This window comes from Indicator indicator, chromosome 33, assembly GCF_027791375.1.
Source record: "Indicator indicator isolate 239-I01 chromosome 33, UM_Iind_1.1, whole genome shotgun sequence".
Taxonomy (NCBI): domain Eukaryota; kingdom Metazoa; phylum Chordata; class Aves; order Piciformes; family Indicatoridae; genus Indicator; species Indicator indicator.
In genome coordinates, this window is record NC_072042.1 from 5,691,088 (window position 1) to 5,715,937 (window position 24,850).

Genomic DNA, 24,850 nt, shown 5'->3' on the forward strand with positions numbered 1-24,850 from the left:
GGGAAGGCAGGGAAACGGTTGCCACGGCAACGGCGGGAGGAGGGTATCCCCGCGGTGCCCGCTCTCCCTGGCAACACACATCCTTTGCCATAGCAACAGGGAGCAGCAGGCTTCGGGCTGGGGAGGGGTGCGGGCAGCCAGCCCCCCTCGGAGGGGAAGGGATTATCACCGCCTCGGGAAACTGTCCTAAAAATTTGCCAGCCCAGGCGTGAAGGCAGCCCTGAGCCTGTGGCATCCCTGGGCTGGCTGAAGCTGCCCCGCACAGAACTGGGAGCAAAGCTCTGGTGGGAGAGCAGAGGTGATTTGAGGGTGATGGTAGTGGAGGCAAGGGGGTGAGTGGCAAAGAGCAGGGGGTGAGCAGGGCAATATGCATTAAAAAAATAACTGTCAAGCCTGGAAATGCTGAACAGTGATGATTACTGCAAAGCGCAGCACTGAAGAGAGGAGGAAAAGCCCTGTGTGGTTTTTTTTTTTTCACTTAATAACACTGTCACTCTGCTTTCATGGTTCTTACCATGGCAACACAAGAGGAAATATTTGCTTTGGTAACCAGGGAAGCTTCAGGTAGAGAGATATTTACCTGTGTTGGCTTTAAGCAGGAGAGCTCAAAGGTATGTGCAAAACTGCCACTGTTCCTACTTTGACTCGAAGCAAAACTACATTTTTCACTGGTGAGGTTCTCAGCTCAAGGCCATGAGATCTGCAGATCATTTCCAAGAAAGAAAACGATGTGCCTTCGACATGAAAAGTAAAACCCCACACTTCACTAAAAACCTTATCTGGAGGGTCACCTTGAGCTGAAAAAGGACACCAGCCTGCAAGTGTCAGTGTACACACAACCAAAATAAACGTTGGGGGGACCAAGTACATCTGGGCTTTGTTTTCCTGCCCATGGGTGAGGTGTCAGATTTAGGTCACCCTGCTCCCTGTTTAAACTGTGGTTCCTGTGAGCGCTTTTTAACACAGCTCTAAACCCCTTTGCCACAGCATGATGCAACATGCAGAAAGTGTGAAACGCTGCCAGAACCGAAGGGAAGGGGTAGTTAAAGAGCTTCTCTGCAGAATCGTTGCTTTTTAAGGCTGGTTTCCCCCAGGTGATTGAGTCTCCTGCAGCAGCAGCAGCTCTCTTCTGCCTGCTCAGCAGTAACAGGATCTCATTTCTCTCCTGCATTTAGAATAAGACTTTTGCCACCAGTACGAAGGAAACCCAAAAGCATCAGGTTCAGAGAGCAGGGAGAACGCACATGTATATAATTTCATCCACTCTGCAGATCTGGGGGTGGGAAGTTTTCTGATGCCCCTTGAAAGGGAACAGATTGCACTCCCCCCTCCCTATAGGGTTACAGGTCAGCAACTGCCCCACACCGACTGCCCCAAGCCCCATTAGGTGCGGTTAGTGTTACAGCAAAGCCTTCTCTGAGCCCAGTGTGGGCTTGCTGCCCCTCCTTGCCAATAAAACCACTTAAAAGGAAGAAAAAGGATCCAGGTGATTCATTTCCCTGGCCCCACCACCGTGACAGCTTCTGTTTCCATCGCTGAGAGAAAGTCAGGACAAAGAGCTCTGTCTTGCTGGCAGTGACGCAGCCAAGCTCTGGTATCAAATATATTAATTTCTGTTCATACTGGGGGCACCCCCAAAGCACAGCAGCCAGGTCAGCACTCCCTAACCCCCCTCACCCAGAGCATGGTGATGTGATGCATGGAAACCCCCAGCCACCTGCATGGAAAAAGCCAACCCAGGCTGTTGCAAACTTATTTATTTATGAAGCGTGAGGTAATGAAGAAAGTGCTAAATCCAACCACAGTGTTAACTCTAACGGTTCTCAGCAGGTCAGCAGGGACCCAAGGGTGCTGTCCCATGGTGTCACCCCTGCCAGCACCCCCAGGGAGGGGAGAGAGGACTTTGCCACCCCTGTAACCCCACCACAGGCTGGGCAGCAGGATGACACAGACAGGAGGAAACCTCAACGGCAGCACAATTCTCCCCACATGCCCAACCTGCCCCTCCAGCCAGGCTCCCTGCAAAGCCCAAAGCTTCACTGGGGATTTTAAGTGGCTACTGGTGAGGGGGTGCTCACAAGGATGGGAAAGTGGGACACAAGGATGCTCACAAGGATGGGAAAGGTGAAGGAAAAAAAAAACAAAAATTCCCCTGTTATTGCAAATGGGTGGTTTGGAGAGCTGCAAGGGGGAAACCAGCCTCCATGAGGACTCAGCTCAAGGGTCTGGCAGAAGCCAGCCCCTTCCTGATCTCCTTAAAGTGCAGCAGGACTGAGCCCTTTCCCCACAGCAGGAACCCTCCCCTCCCCCCCTTCAAAAAAAAAAAAAAAGTTTTATATATATATATAAAAAAAGCAAACTCTTTACCAATACTTCTCAAAAAGTGGTACAAAAATACAGTATAAAAAACACAGCCTCCAGTATAAGACTTGCAGTTACAGCAGCAGTTTCTAGAACATAAAATCCAAGACAAGCTACTGCGTGAAGTGGTAAGAAAAGTGAGGTACGGTCCAGCCGAGCAAGGGGGTCACTCATGGGGTGCTGTTAGCCTGGGGAGACAGACATCCCTCTGTCACCATCTCATGGGGATCCATCCAGGGATGTGTCCTGTGCTGGGCTCCCTGTGTCTGCCTCCAGCTGCTCCCCTGAGCTGAAGCGGACTGTGGTGCTTTGGATTTTCAGGGCGAGATGGACACCCAGGGGGCAGCTCCCAGTGATGCTGTGGGTGGCAAATGGCAGAGAGGGGCATAGGGGCTTCTGGGGAGGGGGAATCATAAAATCTCCTGGTTGGAAAAAAAAAACCTTCAGATTGAGTCCAACCTAACACCTCCCTGTACACAACTGTTAGGCCATGTCCCTAAGCTCCTCATCCAAATATCTTTTAAACACCTGCAGGGATGGTGACTCCACTGCCTCCCTAGGCAGCCTGTGCCAGTGCCCAGTGATGGTGGAGAAATTTTTGTGGAGTTAAGCCCATGGATTGAAAGCAGTCACTTGAGAGAGCTTCACTGAGGGGAGACAGGGAAAAAAAAATAAAATCTTTCAACACCCAGTGCCAAGAAGCCAGCCCCAGGCAGGCAGGACAAACCACCCCACACCCAACACTATGGCCCCATTCCCACAGCCAGGAGCACCACCAGAGCCACCCCACATGCAATGGCTGCCATCTGCTCCAGCTCCCTGGGACCAACAGTTCAACCAACCAACCCCGACCCAAACGAACCAAAAAATTTTAAAATGTGCAAATTGAGAGGGAGCTGCAGGATGGTGAGGACCAGGGTTGGGCGGGGGGGAGGGGATACATGGGGGGCTAATGCCCCTTGAGGTGAGCAATCCGTTTGAGCAGCTGGGTCTGCTGCAGCCGCAGCTGCCGCTTCTCAGCCGCCATCCTCCTCTCGGCGCTGATGAGCGACTGCAGGTACTCGGAGGATTTGCTCAGGATCACCACTTTGGGTGTCTTGGGGCAGCTGGCCAGACCGGGCACCTGGTCCCGCAGGGCCAGGAAGCGTGAGCGGAGGTCGTTGCGCCGCTTGCGCTCCAGGTAGTTGTGGTTTTTCCTCTTGGCCACGTCCTCGCTGTCGGAGCCGGGGCTGCTGCCGGCTTTGGGCAAGCCAGGCTCGGGCAGAGTGAGGGCAGGGGCTGGCTCCGCGGCGCTCTGCGGCTCGGAGAGGCTCTCGTCCTCGTCCTGCTGGGGTGGCTCCGGTGGGGGGCAGGCGTCCGACGGCGAGCGGGCAGCGTAGTTGTGCTGCTGCTGGTGGACGGAGATGTGGAAGCGTTTCATGCAGGGGTCCAGGGGGTCGGCACGCAGCGTGATGGTGACTGGCTTCCTCAGGCTGAGGGATTGTCTCTTCTCCACCGTCACCACATCAATCTCCTCGCCTTCTGCTCAAAACAGACACGGCAAAACAAAAAGTCACCATCAGTTGGGAGCCCTTGGTCACCCACACTGGGGCTCCCTGCAGCTCCCCAGGCAATCTTCCCACTGCCATCCCACAAAAGTTTCCTCAGGCACTGCAAAGCCACTCTGTGACCTTCAGAAGGCATTGGGTGATATAAACGGTTTTTTTCCAACCATTGCCCAGGAAGAAGCTTTCCCCCCCACATCCATGTGCCACGAAATGGGGATGGGGCTTCACTTCAGCACCAGGAGCAACATGTGTCAGGATAAAGGATCATCAGGTAAGAAACACCCAAGGCCCCCTGCCTGGGATGGAGGCAGCAGGAACAGGATGCTGGGGGACCTGGGACAGCCTAACTCCAAAGTTCATCCCGGTCGGGAGCTTTCATGGCCCATTGGAATTGTAAATGAGGGACGTTGGGGCAGAGCTGCCCTTTGTTCCCCTTGGCTGCAGCTTCCCACTTCGGCGAGTTGTTACTTTTCACAAGTGATAAACCCCATTCAGCCCGGGGTCCCTGGGGACAGGAGGGACAATCCCCCACAGTGCAGGGCTGGGGGAGGGAGAGGTGAAGGGGTACCTCCAACAGACTCTGAACCTCGAAGGCATTCCCAAGAGTCAGCGGTGGGAGTTTATCAGAGCTGCGAACAGCGAGACCCAAATAAAGCATAACTGGGCCCCAAGCCAGAGCTTGTCTTGCCCCAGCAAAACCCAGTGGCATGGAGCTGGCCCTTGGGGACAGTAGGGTGACCTGGCTCCGGACACACTTGTGATCGCTGTCCCTCTAGGAGAGAAGAAGCTTTAGGAACATGCTTCCACCTGTTCTCTTAGGCTCCATGGAGGGGAACAACGACTCAGCAAAGGTCTCCTGAGATGCTCAAACCTCCACCAGCACACTGGGCAGGCTGCCTAAGATGCCCGACCCCTGGACCCTCACCCCTCCTGCACCAGGGCCAGCAGTAGCCATAGGAGCTGAGCTCCAGAGCACTCTCCTGCTTGTGGCCCCCAACCCCCCAGCCCTCTGCTCCCAGACTGTGGGGGCTCTGTCCAGCAAGCCCAAGCCACCCTACTAGTGAAGCTACTGTGGGGAGCACACCCTGCCCCCCGAGGTACGCACCCCCAATGCCACACTCAGTGTCACAACCCGGCCGGTCTCAGCCACGTGTGTACGCACAACCCCCTCCTCGCCCCCCCCTTTCCCCGCACTCATTAATAAAAGTCATTCGCGGTGCCCCGCCCCTCCAAGCCACCCATTGGCTGCCTGGCGGGGCCGGCCGACCGCATTCTTATCCCATTGGTCCCCTCTCTTGTCCATCGGTGTTGCCCCTCTTATTGTTTGCAATCTGTTGCTTTTTGTTCGTTTCCCACGCGGCGCAGCCGGACCGAGAGCGGCTCCGGGACCCCACCGGCACCGACACTCTCAGGGGTCCTCCCTCTTACCCCATCCAGCCTTCTCCCCCCAATTTGGGTTAAGCCTCTTAACGCCCGCGACCTGCTTACTGTCCCCGGGCTCTAATGGCATTAAGTCCCGTTCTCGCGCCGTGACTCACCGGCGCAGGTCGTTGCCACCGGCAGATTTATTAACGGGGTCAAGGCAACCCACGGGCTTCGTCGTCGCTTCCACGGCAGCCGAGACAGCCCGTGGGAGCGAGGGGAAAAGCGCATGCATCCTCCCTCTCATCCCCCCGCGCCCGGGGAGAGGGGTGCTTGGGCAAGCCCCGGGGGTTGTAAAGAAGGACCGAAAATATCCGGCTATAGCTTGAGACGCAGGGGGTGACACTGCGTTGCCTTTGGCTGGTGAGTTTCGGAGGCAGCACCGCTTCCCAGCTCGACCCTCCTCGTGTAAGTACCCCACCACCATCCCGCCCCCCACGGGGGACACACAGTAGTGCCCCCGGGGTGAGCCAGGACGCGCCGTAACTCAGGCGGGATATTCCTGCCCGTCCCACGCAGCCACCACTCCGCGACCTGCCGGCCCCAGGGGAAATTCTGCCTTTTATCCCGAGGGAAACTCGTCCCGAGTGGGCCCTCTGAGTGGTGGGAGACACGGGCAAGAGCCGAGGATACGAACCCGCAGCAAGAAAATCCCAAAGTTTCCCCTGTGAGCTGCAAACTTGCCCCTCACCAGCCTGCCCACGAAGCTCCCGTGGGGCCGGAACGGGCAAAAAAAAAGCCTCCAAAGACCCCCGCAGCGGGTGTGTGGGAGTGAAAGTCCCACGCACCCCCCTGAGGGGGGGCAAGGGGCTTCCGAGCAGAAGCCCCGCTGGAAGAGAAGCAGCCGAACCTGCTTTGTTCCTGGGGCCGGGACCAGGGGGGCTCGTTTGGAGCCGCAACAAAGGCGCTGCCTTGGCTGGGAGGGTCCTACATGTGCGGACACGGGTGGCCTCCCCACGGTTGTAGCAAGGCTGGAGGGAGGCTGGACTGGGGGACAGCCCTGCGCCTCGATCCTTACCAGAATCGCTTTGGCCCTCGGAGCCCGAGGACGCGGGGATCTTGCTCTCTGCCAGCGGGCAGAGGAAGATGGCAGCGGGATCCACGCACTCGCTGACCGAGCTGCTGAACCCCAAATCCTGCGCGAAGGAAGGTTTGTGGGGGGTGGCCCTTTGAGTGCCCGTGGAAAGTTTCTCCGTCATCGCCTTCTCAAGTCTTTCCCGGGCTGAAAACCCACTCCACATGCAATCCTTAAGGATGAAAGCGCTCAGGTTCCCGAAGATCTGCCCCGTTCCGATCAAATATTCCGGCTCTTCCCCGGCCAGGCAGTAGCGGGAGAACCAGCCTGAGCGCTCCTCAGCTCCTGAGCAGCAGCTCTTCTCCCCGGGGGTCCCCAGTGGGCACAGCGGGGGCGTGGGTACCAGCTCGAACTTCTTCCAAATGTCTTCGCTGGGTGCTGTCGAGCGGTGGAAATCCTCCTGGGCGTCGTGGTCGTAGAAGTAGTGCTGGTACGAGTCAAACTCCATCTCTGCGTGGAGCGTGTGTGTATGTGAAGCTGCAGAGCTTGAAGGGGGCGGGGGGAGGGTTGGCGGCCAGAGAGAAGAAGAAAAATAAAAAAAAAAAAAAAGGCAACCCTCCCACCCACCCAATCTGCAGCCTGGCTCAGGAAAGGGGCACCCCCAGCCCCATAGAAGAAGGCGGGGGAGCCCCCAGTGCACCCACCTCGCCCGACGCTGCGGGTCGCGGCGGCTCCAGCCCCCGAGCCGGGACCGCGAGTGTATTGTTTCCCCCCCACTCTTATAGCCTGGCTTAGGCTCCCGGCCCCGCCCACCCGCCAATCGCTGTGCTGAGATTTGCATAGAGGGCGGGATCTTGTCCTATTCCCCGCCCAGCGGGGGGCACGATCTGAAGGATGCCGCGACCCCCCGTCATGTTCTCCGATCCTGCTAACAGGGATACTATCGGAGCTATCAGCCAGTGTCCACCCCGCGTGCTGGGCCCCCTCGGAGCATCCCACCGGCTCCTCAGCCCCCCAAAAGGTGGAGGTTTTGGATATCCCCCCTCTGCAAGCACTAAAGGAGTGGACTTCTGCAAGGCAGATTTTGGCTGAGGATACCCAGGCCGAGCACAGCTGTGCCACCAGCCTGGGGGCACTCAGCTGAGAGTGATGGAAAGCGAACTGGAGAAGTGGGGACAAGTAACAGTCAGACATCATCAACTGCCAGAGATGGAGGCACGCCAGGCTGCCTCTTTCCGGCCACCTCTCCCTGCATGGCCATGCTTCCACTTCCCCTTTGGCTCCCAAGCTGGCACTAGGTCACTGCCACCACCCTCTGCCACAGCCACCCATCCCTGCTTCTTGGCTGTTCCGTGCTGACATGGGCAGGAGAGTGGCTCCAGCCCTGGGTGGCAGTGGGGTCACTGTGTCTGTGTCATGCCCAGGGTATTCCCACAGAGGTGCCCCCACAGCCATCAAAGCCCTCACAGATCCATCCAGGAGCTTCACCCTTCTCAAACCACCATCTGGAGGGACCAGGAGCTGCCAGCTGGTACAACAGGCCGGAGGGAAGCTGGGGTGTACTGGGCTACAACAGAGCTGTTCTTGCATCACCACCAGTATTCTGTCCCACCACTCCTGTTCAAATTCAGCTTTGCCCCCATGGTGCCCAGCACATCCAGCCTGGGGGGGCTGGAAAGATGTGTTGTGTCCTCGGGGATGTGGGCAAGCACAGTGGGATGCTGCATCCTCCACTGCCAAGGTCCTTCTAGGAAGGACAATGAACGTTGTGGAAACACAGTGAGGCTTTCAGTTCGTGCACTAACGACCCTGGTGTCATTGCACACACACACACACACACAAGTGTGTGTGCTATTACAAAGTCCACCTGGGATGAGCAGATTCCCTCAGCAGTCTGTGCTAACCCAGTTCAGCCCCAGCACCCTCATTTTGCTACCAGTAAGGTCAGGGTCACAGAATCTGCCCTTGCTGATGCTGCTGGGAGCCAGTGGGCTGCAGTCTGCGTCCCTCCTGCAGCACCAACCCTGCAGGGAGAAATCTGCCCCAGTCCAGAGACTAGCCCAGAGCTGCCCAGCATGGTCAAGCACAGCCCAGTGCAATCCACCACTGTCCAGCTCTTCCCAGCACTGTCTAGAATGATCCTGCATGGACTAACCCAGCCCGGAGCAGCCCAGCACAGCCTGGTGCAGACCAGCACAGTCCAGCATGATCCTGCATGGACCAGAAAAGCACAGCCCAGTGCAGTCCAGCTCTTCCCAGCATAGCCCAGTATAATTCTGCATGGGCCAGCACAGCCCAGTACAGCTTAGAAATGCACAACCCAGTACCGCCCAGTGCAGCCCAGCACGGACAATCCCAGCCCCGCACGAACCAGCACACCCCAGCGCTGCCCAGTGCGGTCCAGCACAGCACCCCCGACTCCTCTCCGGTCCTCCTCGATCCCCTCCAGGCCTTACCCAGCCAGTCTCGACCTTCCCGGATCCCCACCTTTGCGACCCCCCCCTGCTCCCCTTCTCTCTCCCGGTCCTCCTGGGTCCCTCCGGTCCCGCCCAGACCTCTCCAGTTCCCGGTCCCGGGCTCCTGCCGCCGCCACTGGCGTGCGCGGGGCGCCCCCTGCTGGGGCTCGGGCAGGGCCGGGGTCCCGCTAGGAAAATACCGCCCGTGGGACAGCGGGGACAGGATGAGGAGGGTCGGGCACTGCCCTCTCGCCCCGCTCCGAGACATCGGAGAAGCAAAGGGTGAGGCGACCCTAGGCCGGTGACTGTTCCCAGGATCCCCAAGCTTTTTGGGGTGCCCCAGGGCTGCTCAAGCCCTTGCCTTGCTGGTGCGGGGTGCAGCTGAGCTCTACCAGCATTCTGCATCTATCCCAGTGCACCAGAAGGGTGCTGAGCCCTGGCGGTGATCCCCCAGTTATGAGGGTGCCACTGCGACCCTGCAATGGCTGCAGCACCCTGCATGTCCTCCTGGCACATCCAGAGCAGCTCTGAGCATCCCGATCTTGCCAGCTTGCCCACGAGGCTGAGGCAGGAACTCCAGGATCCACAGAGTCCCAGGAGCCTAGGCTGATGTTCTCACTGTGCTCCAGTTTCAGCACTGGTCTTGGTTCCCGGTTGGGCTTGTCCCAGTCAGGCTCCTCCAACCCAAGGGCTGCTCTCAGCCTTTCTCCCTTCCCAGGAAGCAAGACTGATGTCTTCTCTTTCTCTCGAGGAAGCAAATTGTCCCATCAACGTTAAAGGCAGGGGCTGTGGAGGTTCATTCTGCTCCAGTGCCACTGGGGTCAGCAGGGATGGAGGGGCAGGACTGTGGACACATTGCCCCAGATCTTCTGCTCCACCACCAACACATCTCCAGGCACAGGAGCAAGGGCTCCTCACAACCTCTAGCTCCTGGCCACGTCTCCTTCCCCCTCCCTAGTGGCATCAGGGACCTCTCCAACTTTTCCCAGGGTGAGGCAGGAACCTTGTCCCAGCTTCAATGGGCTTGGGATGCTTTGAAGGTGAGAAAGCACCACTGGAGAGGGCTGGAGGGGCCAGGCAGCCCTTTCATCCCAGCTCCTCCAGGCACTTGGCAAACAGGACCCAAGAGCCTCTCGCCGCCTGTGCTGGCTATGCAAACACGGGTGGGTGGGTGGGTGGGGAGGGGACTGAGTGCTCCAGGGGCTGTGTCACAGCAGGGGACAACACTGGGGGGCCAGACACAAGGCAGGTCAGCATCTTGCCGTTGCAGGGTGCTGGCAGGGCTCCACAGCTAGCACTGAGCACGTGTCCCCAGCACTGGCACAGCTCCACAGGAGCTGCCATGGCCTGGCTGGAGGCTGAGACAGCTCCACAGGAGCTGCCATGGCCTGGCTGGAGGCTGGCACAGCTCCTGTGCCATGACGCAAGGCAGCTCCCAGGGTCCTCGTGCCCTTTGTATCCCCACTGACAGCAAGGCTGGACTGTGACCCCTTCCCCACGGTGGACAGTCACCTTTCACCTCATGGGTGTCCTTGGGGGCACCATGACCTGGGCACCTAGCCTCTGCCTCTGGCTGCCCCCATCCTGCTGCAGCTTCCCAGCCATTCTGCTGCCCCCGCAGGACTCCTGACTTCCCAGGAACAGCAGTGTGTGCCAACACATCTTGACCTCTCCTCATCCCTCTCAGTCTTGTGACAGCTCCTCAGGGTCCAACGCAGGAGGGGTGTGGACAGGAGGGGTGTGGACAGGAGGGGTGTGGACAGGAGGGGTGTGGGCGGCTCAGGGCGGTTACATGTGCTGCCACGTCCCCTTTGTCCCCCTGAAGCTATCGAGCAGCCGTCTGGCTGAGCCTTTGCCAAACGCCTGCCCGAGTCCCTGCCCACATCCCCGCGGGGCACAGGAGCACCACAACAAACTGCCCAGCCCTGAGCGGCAGGGGACAGTGCTCACAGTCCCGGGGTCACACCAGCCCTGGCATCCCGGGGGTGCAGCCACCCACTCTCAATTCAGCAGGCAGTGAAGTCCAGAGAAGGGGGAGGAAAAGCACCATGGGCTCCAGCCCCACTGCCTCCTCGTCTGCACTGCACCCATTCTGCCCGCAGCACATCCTGCTGGATGCCAGGAGATCCCCCGAGGCCTGAAGAGGAGTTCTGCAGCATGTGAGCAGCGTTGTCCCCAGACTGGGGAGCCACACTGAGGCTAGCCTGTGGCCCCCAGCAGGTCTGACCTTGGTGCCAGTTTGCCCCCACGCCCATGCTCCCTACCCTGGCTGGCCCAGCCTGGCAGGGCTGGCTGGTTTCGGGTGCACTCACGCTTGCTCAGCTCCTGCTCCAGGCTGTGCCGGATCTGTGACAGCAGGGAGGTGTGAGTGGCAGGAAGGATGGCAGAGCAATCACCCACTGGAGAAACCCCCATTCCTATCCCTGTCCTGAGGGCTGAATCATGTTGCCGGGGTTGAACCATGTTCCTGGGGCTCAGCCATGTCCCCAGGGGCAGCATTTGTATGCAGCCCCTGAAATGTCACCCCCAGAGCCCAATGATGTCCCCAGCTCAGGGGTGTTGAGGACAGGATGGTGTAGTATCACCCTCAGAGGGGTATTTGAGCTCATCACACTGAGCTGGTCCTGATGCCAAGGGTGACTTTGTGAGTGGCCCAGCTTCAGCCGCTTGTAAGTCCCTGGGGATGCCAGGCCTGGTGGGAGCAGCTGCACCAACATCCCCACCCCACTGGGATCAGCCTTTGGCAGCTCATCAATTGCTGTGAGTATCACCCAGAGCATCTGTTTGGGTTGGAAGGTTTAAAATCTTCTCCCCCCTCCCTGGAAATTGTGCAACAGCAGACTTGGGGGAGAAAATCCTCCTAAGCCAGGGAAATCTACTTCTCCTCCTTGGTATGTAAGGCAGAGCTGCACCTATCTGCGGGCTTTCTGCCCCATCTCCAGCACAAAGGGCTGCTCATTGTTCCCCTCAAGCCCCCTTTGTCCAGGAGGCAGCTCCTGAGAGATCTGCTCAAGGACAGGAATGTCAAAAGCATGAGGAGCTGAGGAGCCCCTGGGACAAAGGGAACAGAGCAATAGCGCTGGGGCCAAGCACAAGGAGAAGCTGAGGACAAGCTGATCTTGTCTCTGGGGAGCCTGGTCCCTCCAGGGCAGCTATGTGCCACCATGGAAGTCCTCTCTGCTCCTGTGCCTTCTCTGTGGAGGGAAACCAAGGCACAGAGTGGGTGGGATCCTGTGCTGAGCCTGGAGGATATTAGCTCAAACATGTCCCCCTGGTAGCTCCCTGGTCATGTGTGCTGGAGGAGCAGAGAGCTTTGGGGCACCCAAATTCGTGCTTTGGGGGTGGTGCAGGGTAGGGCTAGGCTCAGGCAGGGACACAAACCTGTGTGGATGTCCCCAGTGATGCTGCCTGGGGAGCACCTAAGAGGTCTGTTCCAACACAACAATTCTACGATTCTCCGATGTGGTCATCCCCAGTGAGAAGGTGTCCAGGACCCTCTGCTCTGCACCAGCACCCAGAGCCAGCAGCAAGCTGGCTGCAGCCTTATGGCATAGCCACCTGCTGCTCTCCACCACCCAGCACGAGAGGCAGCAGGGACCCCAAAATCAAGACCCTGTAAGCCATCTGTGCTGCTCCCTGCAGGGTCACACCACTCATCCCAGCCACCCGGGCTGAGGGAGAGCAGAGTCCATGCAGTTCATCACACAAGTGTGCTGGCAGGCACAGGCACACCTGGGTACCAAGCTCCTTTCTCCTGGAGGACTTCCAGCTCACACCAGGATGCCTGTCCTGGAGCTGCCCAGTGCCAGATGCCACCTGAGCCACCACATCACAATGGCATGAGGAACCCAGGGCAGGTCTCTGCCAAACTGGCCAGGAAAGTGGCATTGCCCACACCTCACTCTCCTCTTTCTTCAAGGTATTTTGTGTCCCTGAATGAATCTGGACAGCCTGGAGCCTCGTGTGGGTGGCATTCCCAGGTGCCCAGCATGGCCAGACGCAGGTCTGTGATGCTTGGCAGTGCCAGGGAAAACTTCTGCACACATTGTGAGGGGACAGGAACTGAGTCAGTGGTGACACCAGCTTGGTGCTCATGAAACTGGGAAGTGCCTGGACCTGCTGTGCCACCCCTCTGTGCTGGGGACCACCCGCCCTGCTTGTCCTCAGTGCCTGCTCAGGCTCTTCTGCTTTCCAGGTGCCTGCTCAGTATCTGCTGCCCATCCCCCTGCCTGTCCCCCTGGCTGTCCCTGTGCCCATGTAAGTGCAGCTCCACATCCAGCTCCAGGTGGCAATCAGGTGATGGCCCTGGTGCCACGCTGGCCCTGCTGGCTTGGCCCCATTGTGCAGTCCCATTTCACAGCATATCTTGGGGTGATCTTTGAACCCTGGTGGCCTGAGAAGGGCTGGTGGCTATCACTGTGTGACATGGCACTGGCACAGCCGTGCTTACACCTGCACCAAGAGGTGCTGGGATCAATGTCCACGTGGCCAGCTAGGACAGGGGACAGCACTGGTGGCCCAGGGAGAGGTGCTGGGGCCCAGGAGCCACCATCATGCACCGAAGCTGTTGAGTACCACCCAAGGGCCATGGATATTGATGCTGGGGGGGAGCTCCTGCTTCCCTTCAGCCCCTCCCATGTGCCCACGTGGAGTGGGGTTGAGTGGGGCCATGCTGAGTCTCCAGTTCCCAACCCTTACTGGCTGGTGCCATTGGGAACCCATGGGACAGGGAGGGTGACAGTATCTCTTCCAGCCATGTTCCCTTGTAGGACAACAGAGTGTCCTTTGTGAGGAATGGGGGCATCTGGGGGGAGAATGGAGGCTCAGGGGAGATGAAGAAGGGGAAGGGATGAAGGACTGGCATGGAGGGAAGGGATGGAGTGAGGTGATGAGGGATGGGAACAAAGGATGGGGAAATGGAGACTTGAGGGGAAGAAGAATTGGGGGATAGAAGGCATGAGGGTGAGGGATGGGGAAAGCAAGGGGAGGTGGAGGAATGGAGGAATGAGGGGATGAGGATGAGGCATAAGGAAATGCAAGGATGGGGAATTGGGATGGGGACTGAAATTTGGGAAGTGCAGGACTGGAGGATGGAGGGAGGAGGCAGTGGAGGAGTGGGGGATCGGAGGGCCGGAGGGCTGAGGCAGGAGGAGGAGGAGGTCTCTGGCCCGGGGGGCGGAGGCGGGGAGCGAGGCCCCTCCCGGGGCGGGGCGCTGCCGGTACAAGGCCGGCGCGGGCGGTGGCGCGGCTCCATTCATCGCGCACGGCATGGCCGGAGGCGGCGGTGCCGGCGCCGAGCGGGCCCGGCCCGGGGGGCTCCTGCCGCCTGCCTGCCGACAGCCCCGCCGCAAGGTGAGCCCCGGGACTGGGGGAGGGTCGGAGTGGGACTGGTCTGGAACGGAAGAGCTGGGACACGCTTGCCGGTCGCGCTAACCCTGAGCCTGGTTGCAGGAGAACCGGGAGCGGCTGTCGGTGTGCAGCAAGCTGTGCTACGCCGTCGGGGGGGCCCCATACCAGATCACGGGCTGCGCGCTCGGCTTCTTCCTCCAGATCTACCTCCTGGATGTGGCACAGGTACGGCCAGATATGGAGTGGGACACTGGATCGGGAGAAGGGGAAAGTGAAGCTCCCGGTGCCTGTTTACCCGGTGGAGGGACGCACCCGGGGCTTGCCGGTGGCCAGACCCTCGCTGGAAGCGGAGAGCAGAGGAACTTCAGTCTTGAGTGATTGTCGGTGCGGGGGCTGCGGGGTTCCCCCAGGCTGCTCCGTGCCGCGGGGTTCCCCGGGCAATACCACTGGGTGGTGGCGTGGGTCCTGCGGGATCTGTCCTGGGAACCCGCAGCGTTCTGGCTCGATGGGAGGCAGGGGGAGAAACACCCCTGAGGCACTCTTGTGCTGGTTGAAGGTGGGTTTGGGGGAGCTCTGCTCTGAGATGTGGAGCTTGGTGTAGGAAGAGTCTCTCCAGCGCTGGGAGAGACTGGGGTGCCATGCTCACACCCCACTGAACAATGGACCCTGCACCCCCCTCAGTGTGGAGCCTCAAACCCCACTGAACAAGAGGGAGAGGTCGAGGGACCCATCCCCTGCTCCCGGTGGGGTCGCAGTATGGTTGGGAAGGTCTGGAAGGGGAGCCAGGGGCACAGGGGTTTGGGTGCCCTGACACAAGATCTTCTCACTGCAGCTGGATCCATTCTATGCCTCCATCATCCTGTTTGTGGGGCGAGCCTGGGATGCCATCACAGACCCCATGGTGGGCTTCTTCATCAGCAAAACATCCTGGACCCGTGTTGGCCGCCTGATGCCCTGGTAAGAGCCTTCTGCAGCACCTCACATCCCTGCCTGATGTGTCATAGCACGTCCAGTCAGCTCTGGGTCGCCCTTGGCATGAGGTGTGCCAGGGCAGGGTGTGCTGACTCCCTCTCTCGTGCCACGTGCCCCCCCCCCCATCCCAAAGTGGCGCCAACAGCTGGGGCTTCAAGTCTGTACCTGTTACTCTGGCTGGTCTCAGGGTGTCCCTGTGCAAGTGATCTCTGTGTCGCTGCCCCTTCAGCAGCTCTAGCCTCCCTGGGAGATGCCCTGATGCTAGACTTTGTTCCTCTGGTGACTGCCAAGCCCCTGGCTGGCAACAAGGCCATGCTGCCAGCAGAGCAGGTGGCATCACACCCTCGTGGAGGAGGGTCAGGGGTGTGTGCGTGGTCCATGGCTGGTGGTGTGGTGCCAGCTGATGGTCACGAGAATGCCCTTCTGGAAGGGAAGCAGCTGTCATGGAGCTGGGTGTCTGCACGTGGGTGCTGCTGCTGCCCGTGAGATCAGGACTAAGCTGAGATAAGGGGTGTGGAATGAAGTTGGAGTGGATGGGATGGAGTTTACAAAGCTCCAAAGGGCTCCTGCCTGCACCCAGGGCAGGCTAAGGATGTCCACAAACACCTGTCCCCGTGTAGGACACTGAGCACTGCAGGCTGCTAATGCCTAAGTGTGGGCACACTGGCATGTGCTGCCCTAAAATAACTACGTCCTGGGCACTTGTGGGATGGCTGAAACACAATAAAGTGAAGAAGGTGGGCATGGAGGGGAGTGGAATTAGAAGGACCCAGTCCTTTCCCTGCAGATTATACCCTCTGCTTCTGGGCTTTCCTGGAATAGCTCTGGGCAGTGGCAGTTGGCTGTTGTTAAAGCCAAGTTCCATGCATGGCCTGAAATAGTCTCTCCACAGCCACACGTGTGGCAGGGTCTGGGGTCTGGAGATTAGGGCTGTGTGGGACAGTCATGCGTGTGCTGGGGTGGCCACTTCGGTGGCTCTGCTCTCTGTGGAGACGGGAAGGGGGTGGGGATGCAGTGGCTGCGTTCCTCCAAACGGTTCCTGCGGCGTTAAAATTAGCCAGAGCTTCCCCGGAGCTTTTGCTTTGTGCTGGGCCCCTCGGCAATGCCCGGGCAGTCGCCTGCCAGCAGCTTGCTGCTGTTGTGCCACGGCTCAAGGGCAACCTGCTGAGGCCAGTTTGGGTGAAGTTGAGTTGGGTTTAAAGCTCCTGAGCTTGGGAGTTCCGTGGAGCTGCACAGCCCCCAGGCCGAGGTTGCTGCAGAGCTGCTGCTGCCGCCTCGGTTCCCCTCTGTACAAAGCAAGGAGCTGCAGGGTGGTTTCGGAGGCTGCTGCCTGACCTCAGCGCTCAGCACCCAAGAGGTGGCTCTGTGTAACCCCTCTGGGTGCGAGGGTTTGCTGCCTGAAGTTTCTGCCAGGCTCAGAGGGCTCTGTTCTGTGAGGCCAAGCTCCCGCAGCTCTGGTACAAAGCTTGAGGCTGCTTTGGCCCTTTGGACGGGAGAGGGGACCCTCCCCCAAGGGCCATCGCCTCTCTCCCTTTCAGTTCTTCCTTTCTGAAGCTTTTGGGCACGTTTCGTGTTCCAGCAGCTCATCCCCTAGCTGCCTCCTTCACTCCTTTGGCTGCAGGGACCCCATTCTATCCCCAGTCCCCTGTAAGTCTCCGTCTCCTTGACCGTCTGGGACTTGTCGGTGACTAAACTTCTCCTTGACGGTGTTGGTGACTGCGGAAGCCAACTTTGGGGCTGTAGCCGTTTGCATACGGTTAACAGCCCAGCCGGGAAGGGGTGTGGGAGTAAGGAAGGGGTGTGCGAGCCGTGGCACAAAGGAACACACCATGGCTGGGTGGCCAATGAGCGGAGCGGGCGAGCGCGTCACGGGCAGCCTCCTCCGAGTGCCTTAATCACCTTGGCCTCGGTCAGGGGTAACTCTCAGTCACTCACTCTTCTGCTATTGACAAAGACTTGGTCACTCCTGGCCCAGCACTCAGCACCCCGGTCCCGGTGGTGCTGGCGTCGGGTGGGGGCTCGTAGCGGGGAGGGGGCTTGGCACATCCGCCCTGCCTGACGTGGTTCCCGCCGCGCTGTTTGACGTCGCCGCTGATTCAAAAACTTCCCTTTCGGTTCCTCCACGTATGCGAGGGATGATAAGCAGGGGAGAGAGAGAGGAGTGGCTGCAGCTGGCTCCCCCCTTTCCTTCCCCTCCCCACCGCTAGCACCACCAGCAGCAGCAGCATCAGGGTGACGTGCTCACGGAAAAATGTGCATGTGTTAGGTCCTGTGCAGTGAATGCCTCTGCCTGCTCTCCATCCGTGGAGATTTAGTTTCTTGCTCTTCCCCCACCCCCACCTTCCCTTTACACTTAAACTGTTGCGTCCTGTGCGTCAGCCTGGACGGGAAAGCTCTGGCTGTGCCCAGGCAGGGGAGCTGCTGAGGGCCAGCCCTGGCTGTGCAAGGCTGTGTCCGGTTCTCCTGGCTTCATTCCAGGATGCAGCCTCCATCCTGCAGTTTGTGGAGCACAGGGTGCTTGCAAAGCTGTCCCCATAGCAGGTGTGGGGGTTACCTCCACACCTGGCTCACCACCCTCCAGGAGCAGGAATTGTGCCCCTCTGAGTGATGGGAGGCATCTGGGTGCTTGTGGTGTCCTCAGGCTGCTGGTGCAGGGTTAGAGCTGTTTCCTCACTGGGTTGCAGCAGGACAGAGGGTTACAAGAGGTGATGGATGAAGTGGAGAGGTGCTCTGGGTGGCTTCCTGCTGCCCTCGCTGACCAGTCCTGCAGGGACTCCTGCTGAGCTCAGTGCTTGAGCAATCCTCTCTTATCCTCTCTTGTCCTTTGCATCCCAGGTCCCTGTGCCTGCAGCTCTGGGAAGCTGAGCAGGGGTGAAAGAAGGAGCCAGCCTGCTGCTGGCTGCTGGTTTGCCCCATCCCTGCCAGAAGGGAGATGACCCCCAGGGCTTTTGGGGAGGCTGGCAGCAATGTCAAGCTGGTGAGAGGCATTTGGCTGGGGAGCCTGCAGGGCTGCTCCCCAGCCCCTGCTTGAGTGAGGGAGGTGATTGCATCCTGCTGAGGCCACAGCAGTCCTGTCTGGGGGAGAGGTTGGGGCTGGGGGTGGGAGCTGAAGGCAGGAGCAGATCAGTGGCTTTCATTGGAGCTGGGGTGTCTGTTTCTGCAAATGCAGCTTTTTCCCTGGAATTCTGAGTCAGTTCTTTCCCCTTCTTACCCTGCAAGATCTGAGCTGCTGCCTTCAGCCTGGTGTGAATCACCCCTAACTGTTGGAGCAGGGTGAGCCACCCCAGGACAGCTCGGGAGCCCCCAGACTGGGATGCCTGAACTTCACTGGATGTGTGGCAGTGGGGGGAATTGGGCTGCTGGGGCTACCCCTGGCACTGTGTGCTTGTGAGGCTAATGTTGTGTCCTCCCAAAGGATCATCTTCTCCACCCCGTTTGCTGTCACTGCTTACATCCTCATCTGGTTTGTGCCAGACATCTCCAGAGGCCAAGTGATGTGGTACCTCTTCTTCTACTGCATCTTCCAAACCCTCGTGACGGTGAGCTGGGGCTCTGCACACCCCAAGGGTGTGGGTGAGGGGTGGAGGGGGTGAATCCCTGCTTTCAAGTGGCTGAGCTGTGCAGCAGGGCAGGTTCCCATCCCTGGGCTAACTCTCCTGGTGCTGTTGCAGTGCTTCCATGTGCCCTACTCGGCGCTGACCATGTTCATCAGCAGGGAGCAGAGCGAGAGGGACTCAGCCACTGCCTACCGTAAGAGCATCTCCTTCCCTTCCCCAGGGGCAGCTGGTGCTCAGCAGCTTGAATCTTCCTTAGCTTTGGGGTCTAAGGAACGCAAGGACAGGGAACTGGGATGCTTGGTAGGGTTCAGAAGGTCCTCTAAGAGAAGCTAGCACTTGGTTCCCTCACATGAGATTTAGGAGTAGAATATAGGCTTAGGGTGCATGCAAGAGGGCTTTGAGAGGTGGGGACTGGCACCTGTTTTAAGGAGAACAAGCAGACTCAGCCCCATTGTAAGTTTAAAGATTTTGTTCCTGCATTTCATTCTAGTCTGTTATTCCTCATGTCTGGAATTGCCTTTGGCGGACAGGGTGAGGGCTGGAAATGGGTTCAAAGTAAGGCCTGGGTAGTTTCCTGCAGGTCTAAGCACCCTGTCACCATGACCTTTGCAGCTGAGGCATGATCCTCCTCCAGATGCCTTGCTGGAAGGGCTCATTTGGTCACAGGATGATATGTGATGAACACCATTCTGAGCTTGAATTGCAGCTCTGTTGAGGTCTTTTCCCGGGCTCCTCCAGCAGACATCCTTGTCTGGGCTGATGGGGAGGTGGTGCCTGGAGCAGACAATGTGGGATCTGAGCTCTACGTCTTTCCTTCTGCTCTGTTGTAGAGCAGCATGACCAAATGCCAGCCTCTCTCCCTGCCTCAGTTTCCCCATCCCTCTTTCCTTGTGGCTTTAGCACTTGGTGATTTGGAGGGAGCTGAGCTGGTGATGGTCTCCCTGGAGAAGGGCAGGGAGCTGCAGCTGGGGAGGCTCTGCTCTGGAGAAGGGTTCAGCACCCATCTCTGGGGTGCCCAATGGCTCTGCTCAGTCCCACTGGTCTCTCCCTCCAGGTATGACAGTGGAAGTGCTGGGCTCTGTGCTGGGCACTGCCATCCAGGGCCAGATTGTGGGCAAGGTGGATACCCCCTGTGTGGAGAGCCCTCTCTTCATCAGCAAGCCCAACTCCTCGGTGGCCATGGAGGAGCTGAACATGACCCGTGACACCGGGTCCCTCACAGACACGGTGAGCCAGGGCTGGGCACCTGCTGGCAGCCACAGCCATCTCCTCCTTGGATTTTTTTTGACCCAGCTGGTTCCTGGGATGAGCCTCTTCCCTCACTGCTCCCCTCTCTTGCACAGAGGAATGCCTACATGATCGCTGCGGGGGTCATCGGGGGGCTCTACATCCTGTGCGCCATCATCCTGTCGCTGGGCGTGCGGGAGAAGAGAGGTGAGGCTGGGGGCATGCTGCACCCCTCCAAACTCCTGGGAATGCTGTGGCTCCTGCCAGAGCCTCCTCAGGAGCCTGGCTGAGCTCTTGGCCCTTCCTTCAAGGGCAGAGAATCTCCAGGGGATGTCCCAGCACAGCCCTGGGGACTTGGCTCTCTGCACCATCACAGATAAGGTTTATCTTGGGCAGTTTTGGCTGGCCAAGGTTGCTGGTGTCAGCTGGAGCATCCCAGGGTGAGGTGGTGTCCAGTAGCTTCTGTCTGTCCTTCCTTCCCTCTGCTTACCCCAGGCAGACCAACTAGACCATCCTCTTCTCTCCATGGGGCTGAGGGACCCCTGCATGAGGGCAGAGAGGTCCCTGCAGGCATTGCTCTGACTCCCTTGGGGTGGGATGCTGTAGGTGGGCAGGAGTTGGTGCAGAGTGCTGAGCAGCAGGCCTGAGGCAGTGCAGCCCTTGCACATGATGGTCTAATGATGGTCTAATGATGGTCTGACTCTGCTCCCCAGAGTCCTCACAGCTGCAGTCGGATGAGCCTGGCTCCTTCTTCCAGGGGCTGAAGCTGGTGATGAACCACGGTGCCTACATCAAGCTCATTGCTGGCTTCCTCTTCACCTCTCTGGCCTTCATGGTAAGCACAGCTGGGCTTGGAGGAGGGAATGGCAGCAGCTCAGCTTGGACATGGTTGGGGGGATGAGCAGAGCAGGGCACAAAAGGGTCCCTGGGGGCGTGTGAGGTGACAGCTCAGGGAGCCGGAGCTGCCCCGGGCAGAGGAAGGATGTGGCCTCAGCTGGGTCAGTGAATGGCTGCTTTCTTCCCCTGCCTGTGCTTTGGGTGCAGCCTTGTGAGGAGCAGCACAGCCCTCCTGGTGCCTGCCCCCCCCTAACCACTGCCTGCCTCCCCCACAGCTGCTGGAAGGTAACTTTGCCCTCTTCTGCACCTACACACTGGGCTTCAGAAACGAGTTCCATAACATCCTTCTGGCCATCATGGTGAGTATGGCCCTGGCCTGGAGCTCCTTGGGGCTGGGGCTGCACTGGGATGTGCTGTGAGGTCCTGTGGGTCCTCCCCAGGAGCTCATATGGGATGGATGCTCTGTGGGATGCTGTGGGGCCACAATGGACTGATAGGGGGACACTGACTGAAGGTCTCCTGGGAGAAAGGGAGGGGGAAGCTGCCAAGTGTCCTGCAAAGACCAGACAGGCTGGCAGGAACAGCAAGATCTTTGTTCCTGTGTGAAGGCAGCCAGAGATGGAAGAGATCAGAAGTCATGGGGACCTTTTGTCCAAGTCCTGCCACTTATCTCCCTCCCCACCCCCAGCTTTGAAAAAAAGGATCTGTGTTCACTGCCAGAACCATGGAGCAAAACAGCTCCTTGAAGGCACATTCGAGTTTGCCTCATCCCTGGCAGCCCTTCCCACCCTCTCTACTTGAAGAGATGGAGAGGTGCAAGGTGCCAAGGTCTGGCTCTTGGCCATGCTGTATGCAGCAGTGACAAGATCAGGTCCCTTCCCAGCACTGAGGATTGAGTCAAATCCTCCCTATGTCTGGGCAGATGTCTTGGAACCTGCTGGGTGTCAGAGTGGAGGAGGAGGAGGTGGCCCCACACACCTGCTCCAATCACAAGTTGTCCTTCCTGGGAGTGGAGGCATGTGAGGGATGAGGTGAGGGCAGCAGCAGCAGCAATGTGGCTGCGCCAGTCCTGGGAGTGTGGAAATCAGAGGTGCTGCAGTGGTGATGAGGCTGTGTCCAGGAGCTGGGGTCAGAGCTTTTTCCACCTGAGAAGAGCTTGGCCAGCAATTGACACCATGACCCTCTTCTCTTCTCTTCCCATAGCTCTCAGCCACCTTGACCATTCCCCTCTGGCAGTGGTTCCTCACTCGCTTTGGGAAGAAGACTGCTGTCTACGTGGGCATCTCAGTGAGTGGCTGCCCCCACGTGCAGAGGAGCACAGCAGGATGGTGCTTCCCACACAGCTTGGGCAGGGCTGTGTCCCACAGAGAGCCCAGAGCTTGGCAGGAGCTGCCAGTGATGACAGTTTGGTGCCTGTCCCTCATCCTGCTCTTTGTGCTGCCAGGGCCAGCAGAAGTGGCTGCTGTGGGGCTCTGGGAGGAAGGCTGCACTGCTGCTTCCCCAGCTGCCATGGAGACATGGAACACAAAGGCCTTAGGATCATGGAGTCATAACCCTGTACACAACTCTTAGACCATGTCCCTCAGCTCCTCATCCAAACAGCTTTTAAACCCCTCCAGGGATGGGGACTCCACCACCTCCCTGGGCAGCCTGTGCCAGTGCTTGTCCCTGCAGTTGGGGGTCTGCTGTGCATGGAAGGGGAAAGGCTTAGAGGGTCTGGGTCAGGCACTAACACAACCTGGTCTCTGTCCCCTCTCCAGTCTGCCATCCCCTTCCTCATCCTGGTGGCTGTCCTGGACAGTAACCTCATTGTCACCTACATCGTGGCCGTTGCAGCTGGGATCAGTGTCGCAGCTGCCTTCCTCCTGCCCTGGTGAGTGTGGGGTCCTGGTGCTGGTCCTGGTGTGCTGCTTAGCACTGCACCTCCAGAGCTGGGCAAGGTGCTTCTTCCAGGGCCTGCTGGGGTGGTTGGGAATCCTTGGGAGGTTTTTTGTTTTGTTTTTTTTTTTTTTTAAACCCAAGATGGGGCTCCTGGAGGGAAATATCAGCAGGGAGAGCAGATGCTTTGTTGGCTCATGGTCACCATCTCGTTCTCCACACAGGTCCATGCTCCCAGATGTCATAGATGACTTCAAGCTGCAGCACCCTGACTCCCATGGCCATGAAGCCATCTTCTTCTCCTTCTATGTCTTCTTCACCAAGTTTGCCTCTGGGGTCTCCCTGGGCATCTCCACACTCAGCTTAGAGTGAGTTCTTGCACGAGAGCCAAGGGGGAGTGAGGCAAACAAGCCTTGCCCCTCTGCATCCAGGCATCTCTGCTTCCAAAGGGCTGGGAAGCAGGTGGGAGGTCTAAATCCCACCACGGCTCCAAACCTCTCCCTTCAGGGGACAGGTTGGCATCCTACAAAGCTCAGTTGCCTTCTCCTGAAGGTTCCTTTTTGTCCACAGCTTTGCAGGGTACCAGACCCGGGGCTGCTCCCAGCCCAGCGAGGTGAACATCACCCTGAAGATGCTGGTGTCAGCTGTGCCTGTGGGGCTGATCCTGCTGGGCCTGCTGCTCTTCAAGCTCTACCCCATCGATGAGGAGAAGCGGAGGAAGAACAAGAAAGCCCTGCAGGAGCTCAGGTGAGTGCCAGCCTGTGCTCTGGAGGCAGGCAGCACGGCGTGGCAGTGCCAGCGGGGGGGTGTGGGGGCGGCATCAGGCCCAGGCGGGTTGGGACACACTGGGACTTGTCCTCCAGGATCTGTGGGTGATGGGCTGAAGCAAGGGCTGCCTTGGTTTTCCCAATCCTGACTCCCAGAGAGATGGTTGTGAGGTGCTTGAGATCAGCAGGAACCCGCCCCAGCTGCTGAAGAGAGCTTGTGTGGGGACTGTGCAAGGTGGTGCCACCCTTCCTGGGCCCTTCAGGGAGGCCCCTTTGCTCCAGGGCAGATGTTAGGTTATGGTTGGACTCAGCCTTCAGGTGTTTACCAGGCAGGAATTCACAGAATCACAGAACTGGTTTGGGTGGGAGAAGCCCTCCAAGCTCATCCAGCACCACCATGGCCATTAAACCATGTCCCCAGGTGCCATGCCCACGTGTTTCTTGAACACCTCCAGGAGTCCTCTCTCTTCTGTGCTCTCTAAGGCAGAGGCAGACCTTATTCCATGTCTCCTCATCAATTTTTTTTTTTCCCCCTCCCAGGGAGGAGAGCAACAGCAGCTCTGAGTCGGACAACACAGAGCTGGCCAGCATCGTGTGACCCCAGGCTGGGTCCATCCACTCACACCAGGGCTCTCCAAAGGACTTTTCCCCTCCAGGGCTGGCCCAGCCTGGTACTGCCATAGGTGTGCAGCATGAGGAGCACCTGGGAGAAGCCTCCGGAGGCTGCAGTGAGTGGAACACAGGATCTGTGCTGGTCCTGTGCCTTCCACAGGATCCACAGGGCGCCGGTAGTGTACATTACACGAATTGACCCTCTGGAACTTTGTGTGCTGTGAGAACCAAGATTCCCTGCTGGCTTCTGGAGAAAGGGAGAGAGCAGAAAAGCCTGGAGTTGGGATCCTCTTGGGAGTTGGGCTCCTGGTGCTCCTGCCACTCGTGCCCTGTGGGGCCAGGGGTAATGGTTAGTGTACATTACACTGTCTGTGACCGCGCCGAGGACGTGAGCTCCCCTCTGCTGTCTGTACATAGGACACTGACTTCCAAAGCTCTTCTCCTTTGGGTTGTTTTTTTTTGTTTTGTTTTTCTAGACCCTAATTAACTTAATGATGTACATAAGAAGCTGTTTGCTGTTTGTATATTTGTACAGAAACCCACCTGGAGGACCTATTCATATGGATTTACATAAAGCCAGCAGTGTGGGTGGAGAGGATTGGATTTGTTATGGATTTTTTTTTCTTTGGCTGTGTTGTGTGGGTTGGGTTTTTTTTGTGGATGTCAGCAAGCTCTCAGAGTTCCACTCACATGCTGTGTGAGGTGGAGGATTTGACTTCTGCCTGAGCTTGAAAGCACAGGAATGCCATAATCCAGGCAGGAGCTCGTGCCCAGCAGCCCCTTACCCTCCTGTGGCTCCCTGCTCGCTGCCTGCTCTGCAGCAGCCCAACAAAGGCTTCATTATTTACTC

The 24,850-nt window shown here is 58.5% G+C and overlaps 2 protein-coding genes across 5 annotated transcripts; one reads left to right on the forward strand and one right to left on the reverse strand.

Moving 5' to 3' along the window:
• Positions 1–3,310: 3,310 nt before the first annotated feature.
• MYCL (MYCL proto-oncogene, bHLH transcription factor) lies at positions 3,311–6,853 on the reverse strand. Its single transcript, XM_054395451.1, has 2 exons — positions 6,349–6,853; positions 3,311–3,882 (listed from the first exon to the last, which is right to left on the reverse strand). Exons 1-2 carry the CDS (start codon positions 6,851–6,853, stop codon positions 3,311–3,313), a joined length of 1,077 nt encoding a protein of 358 aa, XP_054251426.1.
• Positions 6,854–14,069: 7,216 nt separating this feature from the next.
• On the forward strand, positions 14,070–23,986 carry MFSD2A (MFSD2 lysolipid transporter A, lysophospholipid). Of its 4 annotated transcripts, none has more exons than XM_054395267.1 (14): positions 14,070–14,153; positions 14,253–14,375; positions 14,983–15,107; positions 18,538–18,661; positions 18,794–18,872; positions 19,734–19,906; positions 20,023–20,113; positions 20,620–20,741; positions 21,019–21,102; positions 21,947–22,030; positions 22,504–22,616; positions 22,846–22,989; positions 23,192–23,368; positions 23,929–23,986. In XM_054395267.1, exons 1-14 carry the CDS (start codon positions 14,070–14,072, stop codon positions 23,984–23,986), a joined length of 1,581 nt encoding a protein of 526 aa, XP_054251242.1. The 4 variants fall into 4 exon arrangements, with proteins under 4 accessions (XP_054251242.1, XP_054251243.1, XP_054251245.1 ...); XM_054395268.1 differs by having other exon boundaries at positions 14,133–14,153; positions 14,256–14,375; XM_054395269.1 differs by lacking the exon at positions 14,070–14,153 and having other exon boundaries at positions 14,265–14,385; positions 14,963–15,107.
• The last annotated feature ends 864 nt before the right edge of the window (positions 23,987–24,850 follow it).